Source organism: Ictalurus furcatus, chromosome 22 (assembly GCF_023375685.1).
Source record: "Ictalurus furcatus strain D&B chromosome 22, Billie_1.0, whole genome shotgun sequence".
In the NCBI taxonomy this organism is placed as follows: Eukaryota; Metazoa; Chordata; class Actinopteri; order Siluriformes; family Ictaluridae; genus Ictalurus; species Ictalurus furcatus.
In genome coordinates, this window is record NC_071276.1 from 13,381,732 (window position 1) to 13,401,207 (window position 19,476).

Sequence of the window (19,476 nt, forward strand, 5' to 3'; positions counted from 1 at the left end):
GTGTGGGGTAAGCTATAGTCCATATTCTAAAGAAGAAATACTTTTTGTTCTGATTCTCCATCTTGCTTCCTGTGTTTCCATTGAGTTGACCAACACAGTTTGGAATCTAAGTGACTGTAGATGGCTGCGTTGGGGTGCAGCAATGTCTGTCATTTAAAGGCATGATATTAATGCCTACCTCTATATTTGACAGTTAGCCTATAGTTAGTTCAGTGGTCTGGTGGTCTTCCAAGGCATTTACAAGGGAATTTCCAGAGTTAATGCCAAGTTCAAGACAGAAATACGGTGCTGAAAAATGTTGCTGTGAGCTCATCTTACCATCATTTTTTGGAATGCATTACAAAAGTATGATCAGAAATGTATTAAAATCGTGCCAATGTGGATTTTTGGCTGCATCCATTTCAATTGTTCCACGTCAATTGATTGGGTGGGAAGAAAAATGCCTCTGTGGAATTGTGGTTCGGGCCAGAAACATTAGTCTTAATTTCTGGTCAATTAGTCTGCTAGGCTCTTGCAGATTCTGTGTTTCCTTCTCAGCAAGAAAACAGATTGCGTTTACATTTGCATTTAGTTATTTGGCCGATTTTATCCACAGTGACTTTCAATGAGGCAGAATACAATCCAAGCATAGCGCTGTTAAAGTAATGCAAGTGCTGCCAAGCTCAGTCTCCACCACCTGACTAGAAACAAGCACAAGAGAGTTGTAACAAAAGACGAGGGTTGGAGTAAGAGCTCATACTCAGGAGTTATACACACGCCAGCTACAAAAATAAACTATAAATGATTTTACATGTCACAGTAAACCAGTGTTAAATAGAGTGGGGTGATCAGTCACATCAACAGTAGAATATAAAAGCAGCTAACCATGAGGTTAGCACAAAATACTTACATTTCACCAAATGCCCATTCTGACAGGTGCCAAAAATTCCTTGTGAATATAGTCTTAAGGTTAAGCTTTTTTTTTTCTAAGAGTGTACTCCGACAGTAACGCGTACATGCAAACACACTCAGGGGGAGACCGTTAATAGTGTTTAAGTACCAAATCTTGTGGTCCTTTCTGAAGAGCTCAAGCTCTTTCAATCTCTCTCAGGTTTTCTTAAAAGTTTTGAGGGAATCTCAAATGAAGCTAGCAGTCCTTTTCACCGTTTCTGAACTATTACATCATCAGGCACCAGTCATTCACAGCCTGTGTAGTGAGGAGGATGCAACACACTGCAACAAGGGTCTGAAGACTCCATGTAAGTGGGTGAAATTATAGATTACAAACACCCCAGCAACCTGTGAACATAAATTCTATCCAGAGGAAGTAGGTTAGAACATTTCCTTCCCAAAAAGATTGTATTAATCAGTCAATCAATCAAGATTTCAGCAACCCTTTAGGAAAGGTACACTGTTCTGTTCTGAAATAACATTAAAACCACTGACAGGTTGACGTGAATAACATTGATAATCTTGTTACAGTGGCATCTGTCAAGGGGCGGGATATATTAGACAGAAAGTTAACAGTCGGTTCTCGAAGTTTATGTGTTGGAAGCAGGAAAAATGGGCAAGCGTAAGGATCTGAGCGACTTTGGAAAGGTCCAAATTGTGATGGATAGACGACTGGGTCAGCCAAAATGGCAAGTCTTGTGGGATACAGTACAGAAGAGCTACTGTAGCACAAATTGTTGGCTATGATAGAAAGGTGTGAGAACTCACAATGCATCGAGGCTCGCTGCATGTAGAGATGTGTAGCCCCAGGTGCTTTTAATGTTAAGGTTGATGGTGTCGTTCATCTGGATTTGTACAAATAGTATACCTTTTAAAAAATATTTAAGGTTGTAAAGCTTTAGTAAGTAAAAGATACATACTGAGATTCAAAAGGTTGAAGGTACCACTCCAGTGACAGGAAATGCTACAGTTTAACCCCTTTTATTTATTTATTTATATGTAATGTCCACCAGTGTCTGAAGATTCCTATAATAACCACTTGCTTTGCAAGAAATTAGCATATAATCATGCTAGGCTGCCATTGAGAAGATGTACATATTGTGGAGAGACCAATTAAAGTGCAAGCACTTCATATATTTGAATGTGTTAATCTCCAGATTTGTACGCCATAACTATCTCAACCGCATGCTGTGATAAAAACATGGTGGCACACATGCATATATTTAGGTCATGTACTACTATATTGACACATTTAGGAAGAAGTGTTAAGGCTATGATGATGAAAATTTGTTCTTCTCGTTTGTTGTGGGCTAAAGGCTATGCATGTCGGCAGATAAAAGGGGTCTGACACGCTGATGTCATGTCTGCCCTGATTCTGTCATCTCCAGCTGTCCTCGTTTGCCCTCGACTTGCTGTGTATGGTCACAGCTTCCTGTCCTTCTTAACTCATGTTGTATATTGATTGGCTCTTTCCCTGATTGTTTTGACCTGTTGCTTGTTTCTCTTCTGTAGTTTGGGTATTTATGGCCTCTGTGTTTCAGTGTCTCATGTATTTATAAAGTAATTATTGACCACAGTTCTTTGTCACTAGTTTCGTGGTTTTGGGTTTACCTTTTCCTAGTCATTTTCTGTTTCTGGTTTTGATCTATCAGTTGAAAATCTGATTATGGTTAATCTCACAACCAGTCTGCCTCCATTTTAACCCCTGCTCATGCTCTTAGTGATCACATCTCGTGCATCAGCTTTTCTATTCATTAATGTTTTTTTTTACATTAACATTTCATTAATTTTTGGAGCATTCTTTGAAGCATTTCTCTAATTCGTTTTTGGAGTATTCTTTATATACAATTCTTTATATACAATTTCTGTATATTTGAAAATGATCATAATTAATTAATCAAACTGGTCACAGAAATTGACTTGTTGTAGCATTTTGTTGCATGTCCTTTTAGTTGATGACTACATAGACATCAGACCCAGACTCATCAGACAGTCTGTTTCCTGTTCAAGGTCTGCTAGGTCTATAATCCAGCCATTTTTACTTCCTCCTGGCTTTAGGAGCTTATCGTCTTAGTTTTGCCTTGAGTAAATGAAAGTCATGCTCAGTTCAGGTCAGGTGATAGAAATTTTGGTCAAGCATCCTTTGAGACTTTTAAGACGTTAAGGTGCATCAGAATCGATCTTGCTGTTGTTGCAGTTTGCAGATGCATCAGCTATATGGGTGGTTTGGTTTTTGGAATACGTCTTCCTAATCTGGTGTTATTTGATCTGCAGTTCCCTTAATAGTAATTCACAGTCTGCGCTGTGATTGGGAGTCAGGTCAGAGTTGGGGGGATCGGAATGGATGGCATTTATTAGTTCTCTAATATTGTGGGAAGCTAGTGAATGAGACGGAGCTTATGAGTTTTATCCCTGTTATGGAACTTGTACCCAGTTGTGAAGTTGTTGAGCTGGAGAACTCATGATTACTAGCTAGTGACTAAGGCATGGTGGGAGGTGTTTGTGTGTTTTTCTGCGTTTTTGTGTTTCAAACTCAGTTGCGAGGCGAGAGTGAGTCATTCGGGACCTGCTTGCCCTCATGTGTATATATTTATTCATCTTGTGCTGAAAATCAAAATACGTTGAACACTGTTCAAACTGAATACTGTTACACTGAAGTTTAATATTATTAATTGGAAGTCGAGTCAAGTCAAGTGGCTTTTATTTCCATTCCTCTATACATCAGAATGAAATGTATTTTCTCCAGGACAATGGTGCAACACAGATCAGTACCCAAGACTACATAAAGTGCACTACACAACAGTGTGAGACAAGTGCAGGAAAATAAATACACAGAACAGAACAATAAATACACAGAACAGAACAATGGATATCTATAGAATTTTCGGTCTAAGGCAGATTATAAATTATACGGATAGCAATTAATAAAGACTGCGAAATAAGCTGCAATGGTAATGATCCAGATTTGGATTTTCACCCTAATGTCCCAAGCAAGACATCATTTTTCTCTTGAAATTGATTTATCAAAGGTGCTCCCTGCAGCCAAACTGGAACATGGTCTGAATATATATTACAAAGCAGCCTATGCCCATGGCTTTCCTCTCTTATCCTAAACATGTCAGTTAGACAGAAAGCAGATAAAGCAAAGACTCAATATTTATCCCGTGCAGTACATACAATTAAGTAAAGTGAAGTTTCGCCGGTGATGTATTCTAATGTACTAATATGGAAAAAGCCTCAAATCGTCCCTAGTAGTGGCTGTAAATTCTGCGGATCGCTAACCCCTTAACCCTCCAGCTTATTATTCAGTTATTCATAAACGCATGTTTTACCTTATCTACTATAAATGATCAAATTACTACAGTACAACTAATAGGAAAGGTGCTTTGTAGTGTAAGGAAAGTTTGGACCTGCTGACTCGTCCTGGGATTTTAAAGGGTTAAACAATACCTCAAGCAAGGCCTCGTTCAAAGTCTATACTAATTAGCATAATGACATTGAAGATTTTCTTGTCAGCTTTTCTTTTTCTTTTCATCTTCCTAGCTAATCAAGTAGTAGCACTGCTGTTATGTAGCAGGTTGATAAGAGGATTGGTGATTGGGGAAATAATGTTTTCCTATCTAGACTTATAGAGGCTAGCAGCTGGCAGAAAAAGGGCATTAATTACCTTTAATTACCTTATCAGTAGCTTGCCAAAGAGTAATTTGATCCTAGTGGAATCCATTTGGAACTCATTTTGAAACAGAATCCTGGTGAAACACCCTTAATTTATACAGTTATAGGGAGTGTGGTGACAGCTTTTCACTAAAACATCTGCTGTGATCTGAAAAGTACCTGGCATGCTAGTGACAAATGCAAGAGTGTTTTTTTTTCTTCCTGACAGTAAGTCTAATTTTGTCACTCGAGCTCTGGCGCCACAGTAAAGTCGAAGAGGTCAACTAAATGTAGACCAGCAGCTTGAATGGTTATGTTTAGCGCCTTGTATTTTTTATTTTAGCTCCTCTTAAATATGTGAAAGCTATGTCTGAAATAAAGGATAAATACACTGACTCAGCATAAATACCGGATGTAATAGGAAACTTTTTTCTGGTTTATGGAATAGTTGGCTAGACTATGTATTGTATATGAAACCTTTGATTTGTAATTGACGCTTCATTTATTTAAGATGTTCGCAAGAAACTTGTGTAAACAAATATGTTGTGTGGTAATGCTGAAGGGCTAAGCTTCATTTTTTAAATTTAAACAGTTATGAGGTTTAAAATTTTATTGGAATTTAATATGTAATTACATATTAAATTCCAATAATTAGCATGTAATTAGCATGTAATTAATAATTAAAATATTAATTACATGCTAAATAAGAATTGCATTTACCTTATGATCTTTGAACTCGAAATAACAGCTTATTCGGTTTTTGGTTGGTGTTATAATAATTCTATATCATAATGTCACAAAAAGTTAACCAGCCATTAATAAATATTAGGAGCATGCCATGAAATATGTCAGGGGGATCAAATGGTAAATTGTCTGCACTTATATAGCACTTTTTTAACCTTAGCAGTTACAAAGCGCTTTACGCTGGTCCTCATTCACACACACACTCGTACACCTATGGTAGCAGAGCTGCCATGCAAGGCGCTAGCTTGCCATCAGGAGCAACTTGGGGTTCAGTGTCTTGCCCAAGGACACTTCGGCATGTGGAGTCATGTGGGCCGGGGATCGAACCGCCAACCCTACGATTAGTGGACAACCCGCTCTACCACCTGAGTCACAGCCGCCCAAATCAAACCTGAAATCACCTCCAATAGCTACGCCTCTGGTCTGGAGGGTGTTATCAGACAACATGAATGTGAAGCCACACGTTTTGCTTTTTTTCTAATCTTATATACTTGTGATGAAAAGCAAACGAATGTCTTTCAGTAGTCCCTTAAGTGCCAGCCACTTGCTACCACTTTACCAAATGCCATTTTGAGCTTTATTAGCAGTGCAGAATTCCCTAAGGAAATGCATTCTTGTGTTCTGTTTGGGTCGTGTGGCACAGATGGTGTCTCTCTTTCAACTGAGCTTCATTACTGTGTCCCAAACAGCCCGATTTAAACCATGAGACTCAATTTGTTCTGGACAGAGCTCTTGGTATTACCTGTCTTTCAGTGTTCTACCTTCAAACTGCGCTAAAACACATGTCCACAAGTGTTCGTGTTCTGTTGAAACAAGAATGTTCATCAAAGTAGAGCTAAATGTTAAAATGCCTTCCCAGGTTGGCTGTCATGGATATGTCATGCAAATCTGAAGCAGGAAGGATTTACACTCAGTAAGATTCTGCAGACGCTTTCACATATATTTTAATTGGCATATAAATATAAACTGTGAATAGACTTGATTTACTGTCTCTGATTTGGAGTCTCTGGCGCCTTGTTTTTAAGATTAATGTCTCATAACCTGGTGTGTATGAATCATTGAATTGCTGTCACTCTGAAAGTTGACTACAGTAAATTGAGTTTTATTAGTTTGGTACCACTTGCACAGAAAATAAATGCAGTAACAACACAAAATTTGCATCACCCCTTGCCTGTTTTTTTTTTTTTTTTTTTTTTTTTTTTAAATCGCCCTGCTAATTTGGTTGCAGTCAGTACTTTGTCCTTATTGTTCTCTAAACTTTGCCACAATAACTATTCAGACATGCACATTTAATGGCCCTTTTTCAAGCAAAATTTTGCCATTGGACATCTTTTGCCTTTCTGATGTCTACACCGGCAGTGGTACAGATACAATGTAATGAAATGATAAATCTGTCAGACCTCCCACTGGGATGAAGTTCCACATCATCTTTAGAGCAATGTGAGTGTCAAAGTGTCAAAACGGACCATTTCCTCCACCATCAACTACCACATCATGTTATATATATATATATATATATATATATATATATATATATATATATATATATATATATAATATAATATATATATATAACCCCTTGTAGTCCCAGGATTGTCTATAGCTCTAGACTTTCATTCCTCACTCTTGTAACTACAAAGCATTTCCGTGTACCTTTACATGGTTTCACTGTAGATACTGGATAATTCATTATGGTTGTTAAAGAATATACTTTAGGGTGAATACCTTAATAATAAGCCAGGGATTTCAGAAAGGGATCAAACATGATGGAGGCATGCTGTTATAGGAAAATAATCAACTCCTGGGGTCTTGGTATTACCACACCAAAGTTGTCCAGAAATGTTTTATTCCTTTTATACTCCAGGAATTATCCCACATTTATAATATTGGTGTTAATTAAAGAACAACACATCATACTTTTTACCATTTATTGTTACAGATGATGTTGTGGAACAAGTTAGAAAATCCAATTTAACAGGTTATAGATCACCTATTTATATGTATAGCAGTTAATAAGCTGCCTAATAAGGCCTTTATTTTTTATATTTGCCAACTCTGAAACACCAAATCTATTTAGTATTTTGTATCTAATGTCTTATACCTTATTTCTAATCATTTATTTCAATTATTTCTAATAATGGTGTTCTTGAGTAAACAATACTGTGTACCTTTTATGTTAATCATAGAAACATTGGCGGTTGGCAGTTGGTGGTACATGGCTCCATGAACTGCAATTTCATGCAACAGTAGCATGTTTGGATGCGTATGGAGCCATACCTGAAGGCGTCTGTTTATTATTTTCTCGTTTTGACTCATTACAGAACAATACATCATGGAAACCAGACGCTTGTCAAGACTGCACCTGCCACAGCGAGGTTGTGATGTGCAAAGCTACCCAGTGCCAAAATCCTCAGTGTGACTTTCAAAGGGTAAGGCTGATATTATTGCATGACTCAATTATAAAAAATGAAGTGTGTAACGGATGTAAGGATGAGTCGATTGATTGATTGATGGAGCGAAGTGAGTAAGTTGATGGATAGATGGACAGATGGATGGATGGATGGGTGGGTGGGTGGGTGGAGGAGCCTGTAAGATGTATAAATGAATGGCCCCATTAGCCAGACTGCTGAATGTATAAGTGTCTTTTAAAGAACCGTGCTTCAAGCTCATTACATTCCTCTTTTACTTTTGATTAAGTGAGAGACAGATTTATATTCCATTTTTGTTCTTTGCTGCACCGTGCGATCGAGTAAAACTTAGCAAAGTCAACAGTCAATGCTCCTGGCAACTGTTTCAATGCCCTTCATTAAAACTGTCAATAAAACACAACTCATTGTGCTCAGCGAAGCACAGACCTGTATTAAAAACCCGTAATTATCTCTCACTGTCCTTTTTTTAACCTTCCTGAAAGCTGATAGCTTATCATTCAATCTGCGATCTTCCATATATCCAACAATGTGTCATATCTGGAAGTCAGTGCCTTTACTGATGCTAATGATATTGTGCTAACATGGCTGTCTGGATGTGTTCCCAGGGTGAGCGTTTGAGAATCCCTGCAAACAGATGCTGCCCGGAGTGTTTGCCACAGTCAGCCGGCTCTTGCCAGCATCAGGGAGCAGTGTATGGGGTAAGTGACACTCCTGTGGATGAGGCCCAGTAAAAGAAGCCAAAGGCCCCCAGTCTAGACTCTTGGTAGATCCTGCCACTTCTTGTAGAGTGCTAAGTGGTCAGTCAATGCACAATTGCTTTCTTGTTCATGTCCCACTCTTGCCTGACAGAACTAGCCTCTTGCTGGTCCTCCTTTGACAAGCTGCTTGCTGTTCTGTTTAACATTCTGACGGTGTCGCTTCCAGCTCGAGTGGCGTTTACTTAGGGAAGCTGGCTGTATTGGCACAGGGGCATAATTCTGTAGCTCATTAACTTGCCCCATGTTCTTACAAACTCTCAAACAGCTTGGAACACTTTAGAAAAGTGAAGAATTGATGCATGTGAAGACTTGGAGCTATTACTAGCCAAAGTTACTGACAATTCCATCATGTAGCAAAAGCAAACACCAACTCTCCCACAACCTCATAACCTCTCTCTCTGTCTCGCTGTCTTCTTGTCCAGCATGATAGCCAGTGGAGCGAGTCCAAGTGCTCAGTGTGTACATGTGCTTCTGGGAAAGTGACCTGTGTCCCTCCTGCCTGTGCTCCCCTTAGCTGCGGGAGAGGACAGACTCCTTACGTCCCAGTCGGAGAGTGCTGCCCTAAATGTGCCCGAAATGGAGGTAGGAGGGCAGATTTACTGAAACCTTTCAAAATGACAGTGAAATGACTAATGCTAAACTGTTTCCCATGAAGCTTTTGTGTAGTAGAGGCATTTAAGTAGCAGTAATATATGAGTAAAGAGGTTTTGTCACTCATTCAGGTGTAAAATTGGGCCTGATCTGGTGGGAAAGGAGCCCAGCACCTTTTGTCTGTGTAGAGTTGAGCTCTATATTTGAAGTTCTATAATTTGAAAATAAATTAAAAGAAATTATATTACAATCTTTGTAATTTTTTTTTTAAACAATTCAACAAAATTGCACTTACATGGTGTGTTCAATGCAAATTCTAGGTCAGGGGTTCCCAAACTTTTCCAGGGCAAGGCCGCCCAAATGGCATTAACATTTGACACACGCCCCCCTTTTGCAAGATGTCTTTAAAACACATTAAAAATACAGACTTCTGAATATATCCCCCTTTTTTTATTATTAATAATTACATCTTACATCTTTACCTTACATTACATTAGGAATTGATTGTGTGGTTTTCTGAGAGTGAGAAAGAGAAAACATACAAGTGGGAGGGATGGGCACACCAAATTGTTGAGGCCCCCCGGGCGCCCCCTGGCGGCCCCCAAGGGGCCTTGGCCCCCACTTTGAAAACCACTGTTCTAGGTAACGCCCCAGACTCCACATATTCTAATATTCCATTATCTCAGATCCTGCCAAATCATAAGTACCTTTTAAGGCTTTCCTGGTTTTTCATAGTATTCGCTACATACAGTACTGTATGTAGTGAAAAGTTTTAGGCACCCTATTTTTTTTAGTACAAAAGATTATTTATTTTATGACTTCTACATTATTGAGTCAGTCTAAAAACATTTTAGATTCCCAAACATTATTTTTCCAGCAAAAAAATTAAATGTTACAGAAAAAATGTTGTATGTCATTAAATAAACTAGCATATTAAGTGGTAAGAGACACTTTTCAGACAAAAAAAAACACAATGAAGGCTGCTGGGTTTTGCTGCAAAAATAAGAAGCAAGTGCAACAGTCAAAGTCTCCAGAAGAACTGTGTCTGGTTCTGCAAGATGCTCAATAAAACTTACAGCTCATTTACTTATAAAACTGCACTAATTCTACATGAGACGACTTTTTGAAGGGTCATCACACCAAATATTGCCTTTGTTTCATGTATTACTGTTTACTGATCTTTATAGTATTTTCTTAAATAGAGAAACATTTAATTTCAATATTTTTTAAGGCATCTTTGCTGTAAAGCATTTCTTTGCACGTGCCTAAGATTTTTGTTCCGAACTGTATATTAGTTATTGATGCCTCAACCATCATAATACAGTTTAATACTACGGAATGCAGTTTAATACAACTTTATTGAAAAAGCATTCATGTAACTCTTGTAAAATATTTTCATTCAGTGAAGACAATTAATTGCTGTTTATATATATATATATATATATATATATATATATATATATATATATATATATATATATATATATATATATTTACACACACAACCCCAATTCCAAAAAGTTGGGACGCTGTGTAAAATGTAAATAAAAGCAGAATGCAATGATTTGCAAATCTCATAAATTCATGTTATTCACAATAGAACATATCACATGTTTAAACTGAGGAAATTTAAAGAAAGTTAAATTTAAAAAACCATTTAAAGGAAAAAATAAGGTAATTTTGAATTTGATGGCTGCGACACATCTCAAAAAAGTTGGGACGGGGCAACAAAAGGCTGGAAAAGTAAGTGTTACTAAAAAGAAACAGCTGGATTTTAATTGGCAACTGGTCGGTAACATGACTGGGTATAAAAGAGTATTTTAGAGAGGCAGAGACTCTCAGAAGTAAAGATGGGCAGAAGTTCACCAATCTATGAAAAACTGCATCTACAATTTGTGGAAATGCAAATCATTCTGTTTTTATTTATGTTTTATACAGCATCCCAACTTTTTTTTTTGGAATTGGGGTTGTACTTATGCATTAAAAGCAAAATAATCTCACCTTATTAGCTTAAAAGATTTCCTATATAATTTATCTTTAACTGAAATTATTATGAAGATGTTTGATGCTGACATTGACAGGCAACTTGGTTAGTTGTGATTAACAACCAGCTAATTGTGTCATGAAAGCAGATGGACTGATACAACTGCAGGTTTTGCTTTTTGTTCAGAACAACCAGGTGAAACAAACCAAAAGGGCTAAGCAATAGTCAAAAACGATGAACAAGCTAGAGGTCAGCGATCAGTGGCTTAGCAGTGGTTAAAACAGTGAGAGAAAACCAACCATGATCAAAAGGCTATGTAATGCTATAGTGAGACCTTTTTGAGAGGCATGTTACATGATCTCTTGCTGGGAATCATGGAAATTGGCATTTGTTTGACAGGGATTTGTAGGCTGTAGCTATTTAAGTTAAGTCTCTTGGATAGAGACACATATATTTGAAACTTCCAAGCACATTTATTATTCACATTTATACAATCAATCAAATGTAGAGCTCAACATATAATGTATAAATTGAACCATACTCTTAAAACACGATGCCACTTTCCCCCACTTTCTAAATCCCAGTTTAAACCCTGCTCTCATGCAGGGAATTTATCACTTCCTCAGAAACAGACGAGTGCAGAAACGTCCCGGTTATCCACTTTCCGAAAGTTTCTGGAATGTGGACATTTCAAGGCACTGTGAGCTTAAGTCCTAATCTAAAAAAATGCTAACAGATTGCAATAAATGAAAGCTACTCATTACTATGATTCCATAATGCTAACTATCTCCAGCTATCTCATGTTAATTAGAAAGTAGGTTAATTCTCCTCCTGGCCACCCTCAGACTTGTTATTTAGATGTTATAGAGACATCCAAACCTCAAGGTCTCTAAAGAGACCTGAAGAAACTGGATTTACTGAGAGCTACATTTACAGAGCTATAATCAATAATTAAGGTTACTATGTGTGTAGTCCATAAATACTCCATCTCCATCTGTGCACACTGTGTTTATCAAACTTTTGATCACACTTTTGCACTTACACAGGAACAAGAGCAAACTTGGATTTTTTTTTTTATATTGCAACCGTACTATACATCTGTGGGGGCGATTTTTTTTATTTATATAATTCATATGCTGTAGCTCAGAGCCTTAGATCCAGCTCCCTCATATAAAGTTGAGCATCTGTTTTGAAGTTTTCTTGATGTACATGTTTTCTCTTCACACAGCTAGAACTGTCTTATCTCTTGCTGTAATCTCTAGAGCAACATTACTGTGTCATTACCCAACTCCAGGCTCTCAAAACTAGAATGTATTAAATAGAAATGGAACAACAACAACAAAAAAAAACAGACAAAGGAAGTACTCACTTTCACATGTATAGTTACACATGTATGTAAACACTATTGAGTACCTTTTTCACAGCTTCATGCTCCTGGGAGGGAGAAGAGCACAGGGATGGAGAGGAATGGAGCCCAAGTCCCTGTACGAGGTGTGAATGTAGAAATGGACAAGTGCAGTGCTCTGTCGCAGAGTGCCAACCCATTACATGCAAGCCAGTGAGTACAGAGAGTCAAACAGCTTCACTTCAACTTACTGTCCTAATTGGGATGTATTTCAGTTGCATAAACACACTGGCAGTAGTTCTAATTTTTATATACAGTGATGAGAAAAACCGAGTACATTTTATATAACAAGACGTAAAAGAATACTACTCTGTCCCAACCAGGTCCTAAAAGTAAGTACATCTAACATAAAATATCTGCATAAACATTGCATAAAATGAGTAAGTACCAAAAAAGTCAGGCAGTATTCGTAAATAAGCTTACCCTTGCTTCTACCATAGCAATTCACAAAATAATTTGCAAGCAGGAGCTGCTCATTAAATGCTCTTGACTAGTTACATACTTAACCATTTATACTAATTATATATTATGTGGTGTGGCGACATCTTTAAAAGCAGAACTTTTGGCAGTTGGGTGATCTGAAACATTCAGGTTTGTGTTAACATCATGCCAACGAGAAAAGACATCAGCAATTATCCCAGAGAAACAATTGTTGCTGCTTATCAAGGCCATTTAAAAATAATAATAATAATAAATCATCATTCTACATTGAGAAAGATTATTGGGAAATGGATCACTTTTAAGACTGTTGTCGATCTTCCAAAGAGTGGCGTCCCAGTACATTCACCCAAGGTCAGAACTTTGATATGAGAAACCACGAAGAACCCAAGAGCCAAATGTGGAGATTTGCTGGCTTCAGTTCAAACCTAAAAATGTTAAATTACTCTATTCAGAAAAAGACTGAGCAAGTCTGGACATAATTGGTGATCATTTTCTAGAAATGAAACATGGTACATCATCAAAAATGCCCCCATACAAACTATGGTGTTGAAGGGATGGTGTTTTGCAGAACCTACTGTAGGTGCCTTGCAGTCATCAAGTTGAAAATGAACACCTCTTTATATCAATGCATTCTGGAAGCATTTATGAAGATAATCTCTTTGACAGCTGAGGCATGGCCAAAACTGGGTCATGCAATAATTACAAACACAGCAACAAAAATAAAAATGAATGGCTGAAAAATTACAGTTTCAGACCAGTCCAGACCTAATCCTATCAAGCGCTGGGGTGCAGAATCATGCACTCAAACATTAATAAATTAATGCGATGTTGTTACGAGTTGCCAAATTCCACAAAAAAGCATTATATTTTAATTTATTCATTATTTATTATAAATTGGACTGTTGGAACTGTGTTATCTAATTATGTAATTTTTGGCCCTGGTTAGAACCAGATGAAGATTTATATCAATATATCAAGTCACAAAATTTTCGCATCACTGTATATGCCATGCCATGCAAAAAAAAAATTAAAAATGCAATTATAAACCCCATATGAATCATGTTTGTTTTTGTCTTTGGCTTTGCAGAACGACAACCTGGTGATCCAGCCAGGACAGTGCTGCCCTCAGTGCATCTCAAACCCATGCATAGCTGCTGGAAAAGAGTACAAGGTACACGGATAAATAATAATATTACAGGTCTTGAGAGCAGATCAGAGCCGTGGAGGGAGGCACATTGGTCAATATTCTTTCAAGATGGAGACAGCTTGAAAGAAAATGAGGCATTAAAGCAGCACATTAGGTGCAGAGGGTTCTCATCAAGAACACTCTCCTTTCATTCTGTCCCTGTTTTTTCATGCTGTTTTCTCTTTCCCCATGTTCCACTTCTAAGTTTCTGATGTGACTCATCAGGTTTCTATAATGTACACATTGTCATTGGTAGACAATATAAAACTTCGGTGGGAAGGACCAATTAAAGAGCGTGGCCATTGAGCCGTGATGTGTCAGGTCAATCATGATCTACTGAAGAAAATTAGACACAACTGATGAACAAGCACAGTATGGAAAGTTTGTTAATTTCTCAAGTTAATGAATTCTCTATCCCTGAGGACTATTTTCTGCACGATTTGCCTTTTCCTTAATCACCCCTGAACACCTTTAGCTATTTCAAGTGTTGTGAGTCTGTCATGTTGGATATAACACATTACTGTGAATGAGCATTAGGTTCCAACACTTGATATTGACCAGACCATGGACATTTAGTATATTTGGTATTCGGACAATAATCAGGAATGTGCCACTTTTTGAATCGTAAAATTTAAGCAATAGGTGGCTGCTTAGGAACAGTTGAATTCTGCTAAGCGAGGAGGACTGTGTTTTAAATTACTGTTAGCTTCAAGCCCCTTCAAACCTGAACCCATGTCTTCTCTCCCCAGGATGGTCAACAGTGGCAGAAAAGCAGTTGTACTACCTGCGTATGTCACCGCGGGCAATCACGGTGTCACACAGAAAAATGCAGCCCTCTCCAGTGTGACAAGGTCATTTACAAGCCATTACACCAAATATTTCATACACAATAATAAATCTCCAGTCCAGTCAGCGGCTTGATTTTGCCTTGGAGTACAATAACACGCAGCTGTAACGTATATATTTCTGTTCGAATTGTAATACAGGTGTATGCGATACCATATTTAATTGTGTGTGGGAGTGAGAGGCTGGAATCATTATTAGATTTATAGTTGTGTTTGCCATTTTCCTTGAAATCATTTCTTGTGTTGAATTCCTTTTTATGGCTCCAGAGTGGTGCAACAGAAAAGAGTTCATTCTATCTAAAGGAGATCACAAGTTTGAATCCCGATGATGCCACAAGGGAGCAAAATTGGCCGTGCTTTTTATGGTGGGAGGGATGGTGTACTCTCTCTTTGTCTAATCAGCGTCTAATAGACTAGCCAATCGTGGACGTCTGTGAGCTCATGTATGTGGAAGAGGGCAGATAGAGCTTTTCTCCAAGTGTGTTATGCTGCCCTGTGACACAGCATGAGCAGCAGTTTGAAAAGATGTGGCTGGCTTTAGGTATCTTGAAGGAAGCAGGCATTAGCCTTCACCCTTCCCAGATGGTAGATCAGAAGATATGAAAGCTGTTGATCAAAATGATAGGGAGCATATTCAGAAACAACGATGCAAACGTTTATACTGATATATATATATATATTATTTATACACAAAATGTAGTTATTTATATGTTACAATGAGCCTCTACTAACTGAGACTTCACATATGATCTGTATTGTGTGTGCTGTCAGGGTGAGATGAAGGTGAGGCGGCCTGGACAATGTTGTGAGGAGTGCGTCTCTACCAAAGGCAGCTGCCTATATGAGGGTACAACACGTTACCATGGTGACATGTGGAATGGTACAGGCTGCGAGTTCTGTGCGTGTCAGCGTGGCCAGGTGTTATGCCAACGTGTCGAGTGTGCCATGCTGGAGTGCCCACGGGTAGGAGAACCACCATGCTTTTTCTATATTTTAGCTGAATGCATGCCATCAGTATAACATCATGATTGCATGTACTTAGCAGGCTAACTTAAATTTAGCCAACAGCTATTTTAAACATGTTCGGCAAGAATATCTGAATGCAGGAGCTATACAGTATAATGCAGCTCTACTTAAAGGGATTTAGAATTAGTGTAGAAGTTATTTTGGAGAAACATTATTTTGTCAAAAAAGAAATATATATGTGGTTTTCAGAAGTGTTGAACATTTTGAAGTGTGACCTTTAAGGATTCGTACATGCTTTAGCGTGCACTTTTATTATTATGGTATGGCCACTGACGTATGACCACATCAGAGACAGGGAATGAGGTCAGACCTTCCATTAGGATACAGGGTCAGTGCCTACTGTGCCTTTTGCCATTTCTGGTGGGGGTCCAAGGACTTGAGGAACTACAGGATCCAACTCCACATTTATATAGTGATTTATATAGCAGATATGAGCATTCTTGCATTGGGGCACTCTGCAATACAGCAGTGAAGTATAATGTAAATGAGAAGTGTGTGTGATCAGACCAAGACCTGTGTGGACGATTGTGTGAGTGTGATTTATTTACAAGGTAACATAATAAGAACAAATATCTGTGAAACACACCACAAGGCAAGTTGAAGCAATTAAAAAACAAAACTAGAGGAAAAGCAATATATGAAGAATAGATTTAACAAAAAAATTTTGAATCAGACCAATTAAGAAGTAATTAGTCCTCTAAATGAACAGTGATATGCAATACAGACGTTGACTTCTAGAAAACTGAGTTAATCTGAAAAATAGATAAGACAAGACAAGACCAAGCAAAACAAGAACTAGACACAACCAGAACTAGACACACCAAGAACTAGACACAACCGGAACTAGACTCAACCGGAACTAGACGCAACAGGAACCAGGCGCAACCGGAACTAGACTCAACCGGAACTAGACTCAACCGGAACTAGACGCAACCGGAACTAGACGCAACAAGAACTAGACGCAACCAGAACTAGACGCAACCAGAACTAGACACACCAAGCACTAGACGCAACAAGAACTAGACTCTGCTAGAACTAGACACAACGAGAACTACAGTCAGCTGGAATTAGACATGACCAGAACTAGACTTGATAAGAACTGGACACAAAAACTAGACACAAAAAGAACTAGACCCGAATAGCATTAGACACAAGAACCTGACATGATAAGAACTACACACAGCAAGAAATAGACACATATAGCTATACAGCATATATAACTAGACATGATAAGAAAATGATACAAGAACGAGACGTAACAAACTGCACAAAACAAGAATGAGATATGTCTAGATCTATACGATGATGGGATGTTTAGAGTGGCATGGAAGTACAGTGTAGGTGCAAGAGTTTATAGATTAAGTCTGCAGCGTTGCTCTGTTTAAACAGTCCAGGATTGTAGCCACTGATAGGACACAGGTGTCAGTAATCAGGGATGGAAGGACATTGGGTACACTGCCCTTCTTCAGAATAATGGTGTGACTGTATAATTAGGATATGGCCAGCAACCTTGAGCCTTGTAAATTACTCAACTGGGAGAAACCTAAATGTAATAAATAGAAAATAAAATCGCGTTCCAAGATGGCTTATTAATACGTTATCTACCGCTTCTAATGACAAATTATCCACTTCCCAGTTGGCCAGTGTTTGAGCGAGAGTGAGAGGAGAAAGCTATTATAATATAGTTTCCATTTCTAATGAGATCTCGTTTCTCTCAAATGATGAACATTGAGGTAATCAAACAATGCCATATAGAAGACACTGACGCTGCCTTTCTCATGGATGAAGACGACCAACACTAGCAAAAAAAAAGTTTGAGAACTAGATTGCATGTGGCATTGTTGCTGTGATTTGAGTTTGCTAACACTTTAAGGAAAGTTATTTACCAGGGTTTTTTTTTTTTTTACACATTAACACATTTTACTGTGTACCAGGGGGAAGAGTTGGTGTATTTAACTGGGAAATGCTGCCCAGAGTGTAAACCATCAGTCAGTTCCTGTGTGTATACACACCTGGGAATTGAGGTATGGCGTGAAAACGAATGTGTCTAATGTAATAAGATATTATGTGCTTTGCTATATAATATATATATACTGTATATTATTGCAAATAACCCAAAATTCTGACCATTATTGAATTCTTCAGGATGAGAAATCCACTGTGAGGAGTTTCAGACGTCTTGCTGTAAGTAGAGCTGTGAAACTCCATGATCGTACATCATACACGTTCAAATGTGTTAGAGGTGTTTTGTCAGAGTTGTGAAGTTTCTTTCATTGGTGATGTCAGAAGACGAAGGTGGCATCATATGTGCATGGGATTTGTTTAGTTGTCACAAAATGTATCACTAAAAGGATTCACATATTCAAATGTGTGTGTGTGTGTTTCAGAATCTGGAGAGTGTGAGTGATGGGCCATGTCGGGAGTGCCAGTGTCGGGATGGTCATGTGACCTGTTACCAGCACTCCTGTCCGACGTGTCCTGTTGGCACCCTTGCTGTGCCTCAGCAGGGACAGTGCTGCCCTGAATGCCACCCAGGTGAGATGTGTGTTTGCGTATATGTGTGAAGATGGTGTAGAAAAATGATCACATTTTCTACGTTTCTGAATGCAAGCTCATGTTCAAGTTCACGAAACCTTTCACAATCCCAGGATACCAATGAGCCAAGTTCATTCCTAGTAATTTGATTGGAATATCAGTCAACACATGGTAGTTAACACTAAAACAGAAATAATAACAATAATAACTTGCTTGGCCCTTTCTGCTGTGCTCTGCTCATGACTATATGCACACACGCTCAGCTCAATGCTTATAGACACGCCCTTACCTGCTATTCATACTTATTCTTGTACTGTACTATTGGGAGGTTTGGACTGGATATTTCCCCATCTTTACCCCAATTTGGTCACCTGTCAATTCTTACCACTATCCAGCTTCTGTACAACAGATACCAATCAGGGTGGGAGAAGGTTAACACGTACTTCCTCGGAGACACATGACACCAGCCAAATGTTGCTCATACTGTGACACAGCGTAGCTTAACAAAATCAGAGGAAAGTGCTATCTGCCCTCTTCCGCATACTTTAGATCACAGACACCCACTATTGGCTAACATCGCAGTGACTGACAACGGAGAGAGAGTATGCCACCCCTCCCACCTAGAGAGCATGGCCAGTTTTGCTCTCTCGACTCAAATCTCAAATTACACAAGTCACAAGTAAAAAATGACACGGCTATGACTCATAATATTTACCTATTAGTGCATCACTAAATGAAAGTTTAGTAATCCATAGTGTAGTATTTATTAATGTTTTAAAAAATGCTAAAATGATTGGCCTGTTATATAATTACTCATTTATTATTGATTAAAGCCTTGTTATTATAAAAGGTTAACCAAGACGCTGTGTGTTATTTGGAGTCAGCTATCTGAATATACAGATCTCTCCATGCTTACTGAAGTGCGACTTGATGCTAATGCACCTCTGA

At 38.3% G+C, this 19,476-nt stretch overlaps 1 protein-coding gene across 1 annotated transcript in view; it reads left to right on the top strand.

The window, feature by feature from the left end:
* Nucleotides 1-19,476, top strand: part of fras1 (Fraser extracellular matrix complex subunit 1) — a 139,640-nt gene that overhangs the window by 30,727 nt on the left and 89,437 nt on the right. The window contains exons 3-12 of the mRNA XM_053610739.1: nucleotides 7,650-7,757; nucleotides 8,363-8,455; nucleotides 8,938-9,097; nucleotides 12,515-12,648; nucleotides 14,024-14,107; nucleotides 14,872-14,973; nucleotides 15,739-15,930; nucleotides 17,928-18,017; nucleotides 18,139-18,177; nucleotides 18,381-18,528. Of these exons, the coding sequence (XP_053466714.1) occupies nucleotides 7,650-7,757; nucleotides 8,363-8,455; nucleotides 8,938-9,097; nucleotides 12,515-12,648; nucleotides 14,024-14,107; nucleotides 14,872-14,973; nucleotides 15,739-15,930; nucleotides 17,928-18,017; nucleotides 18,139-18,177; nucleotides 18,381-18,528 (1,150 nt within the window). The remainder of the gene's footprint in view (nucleotides 1-7,649; nucleotides 7,758-8,362; nucleotides 8,456-8,937; nucleotides 9,098-12,514; nucleotides 12,649-14,023; nucleotides 14,108-14,871; nucleotides 14,974-15,738; nucleotides 15,931-17,927; nucleotides 18,018-18,138; nucleotides 18,178-18,380; nucleotides 18,529-19,476) is intronic.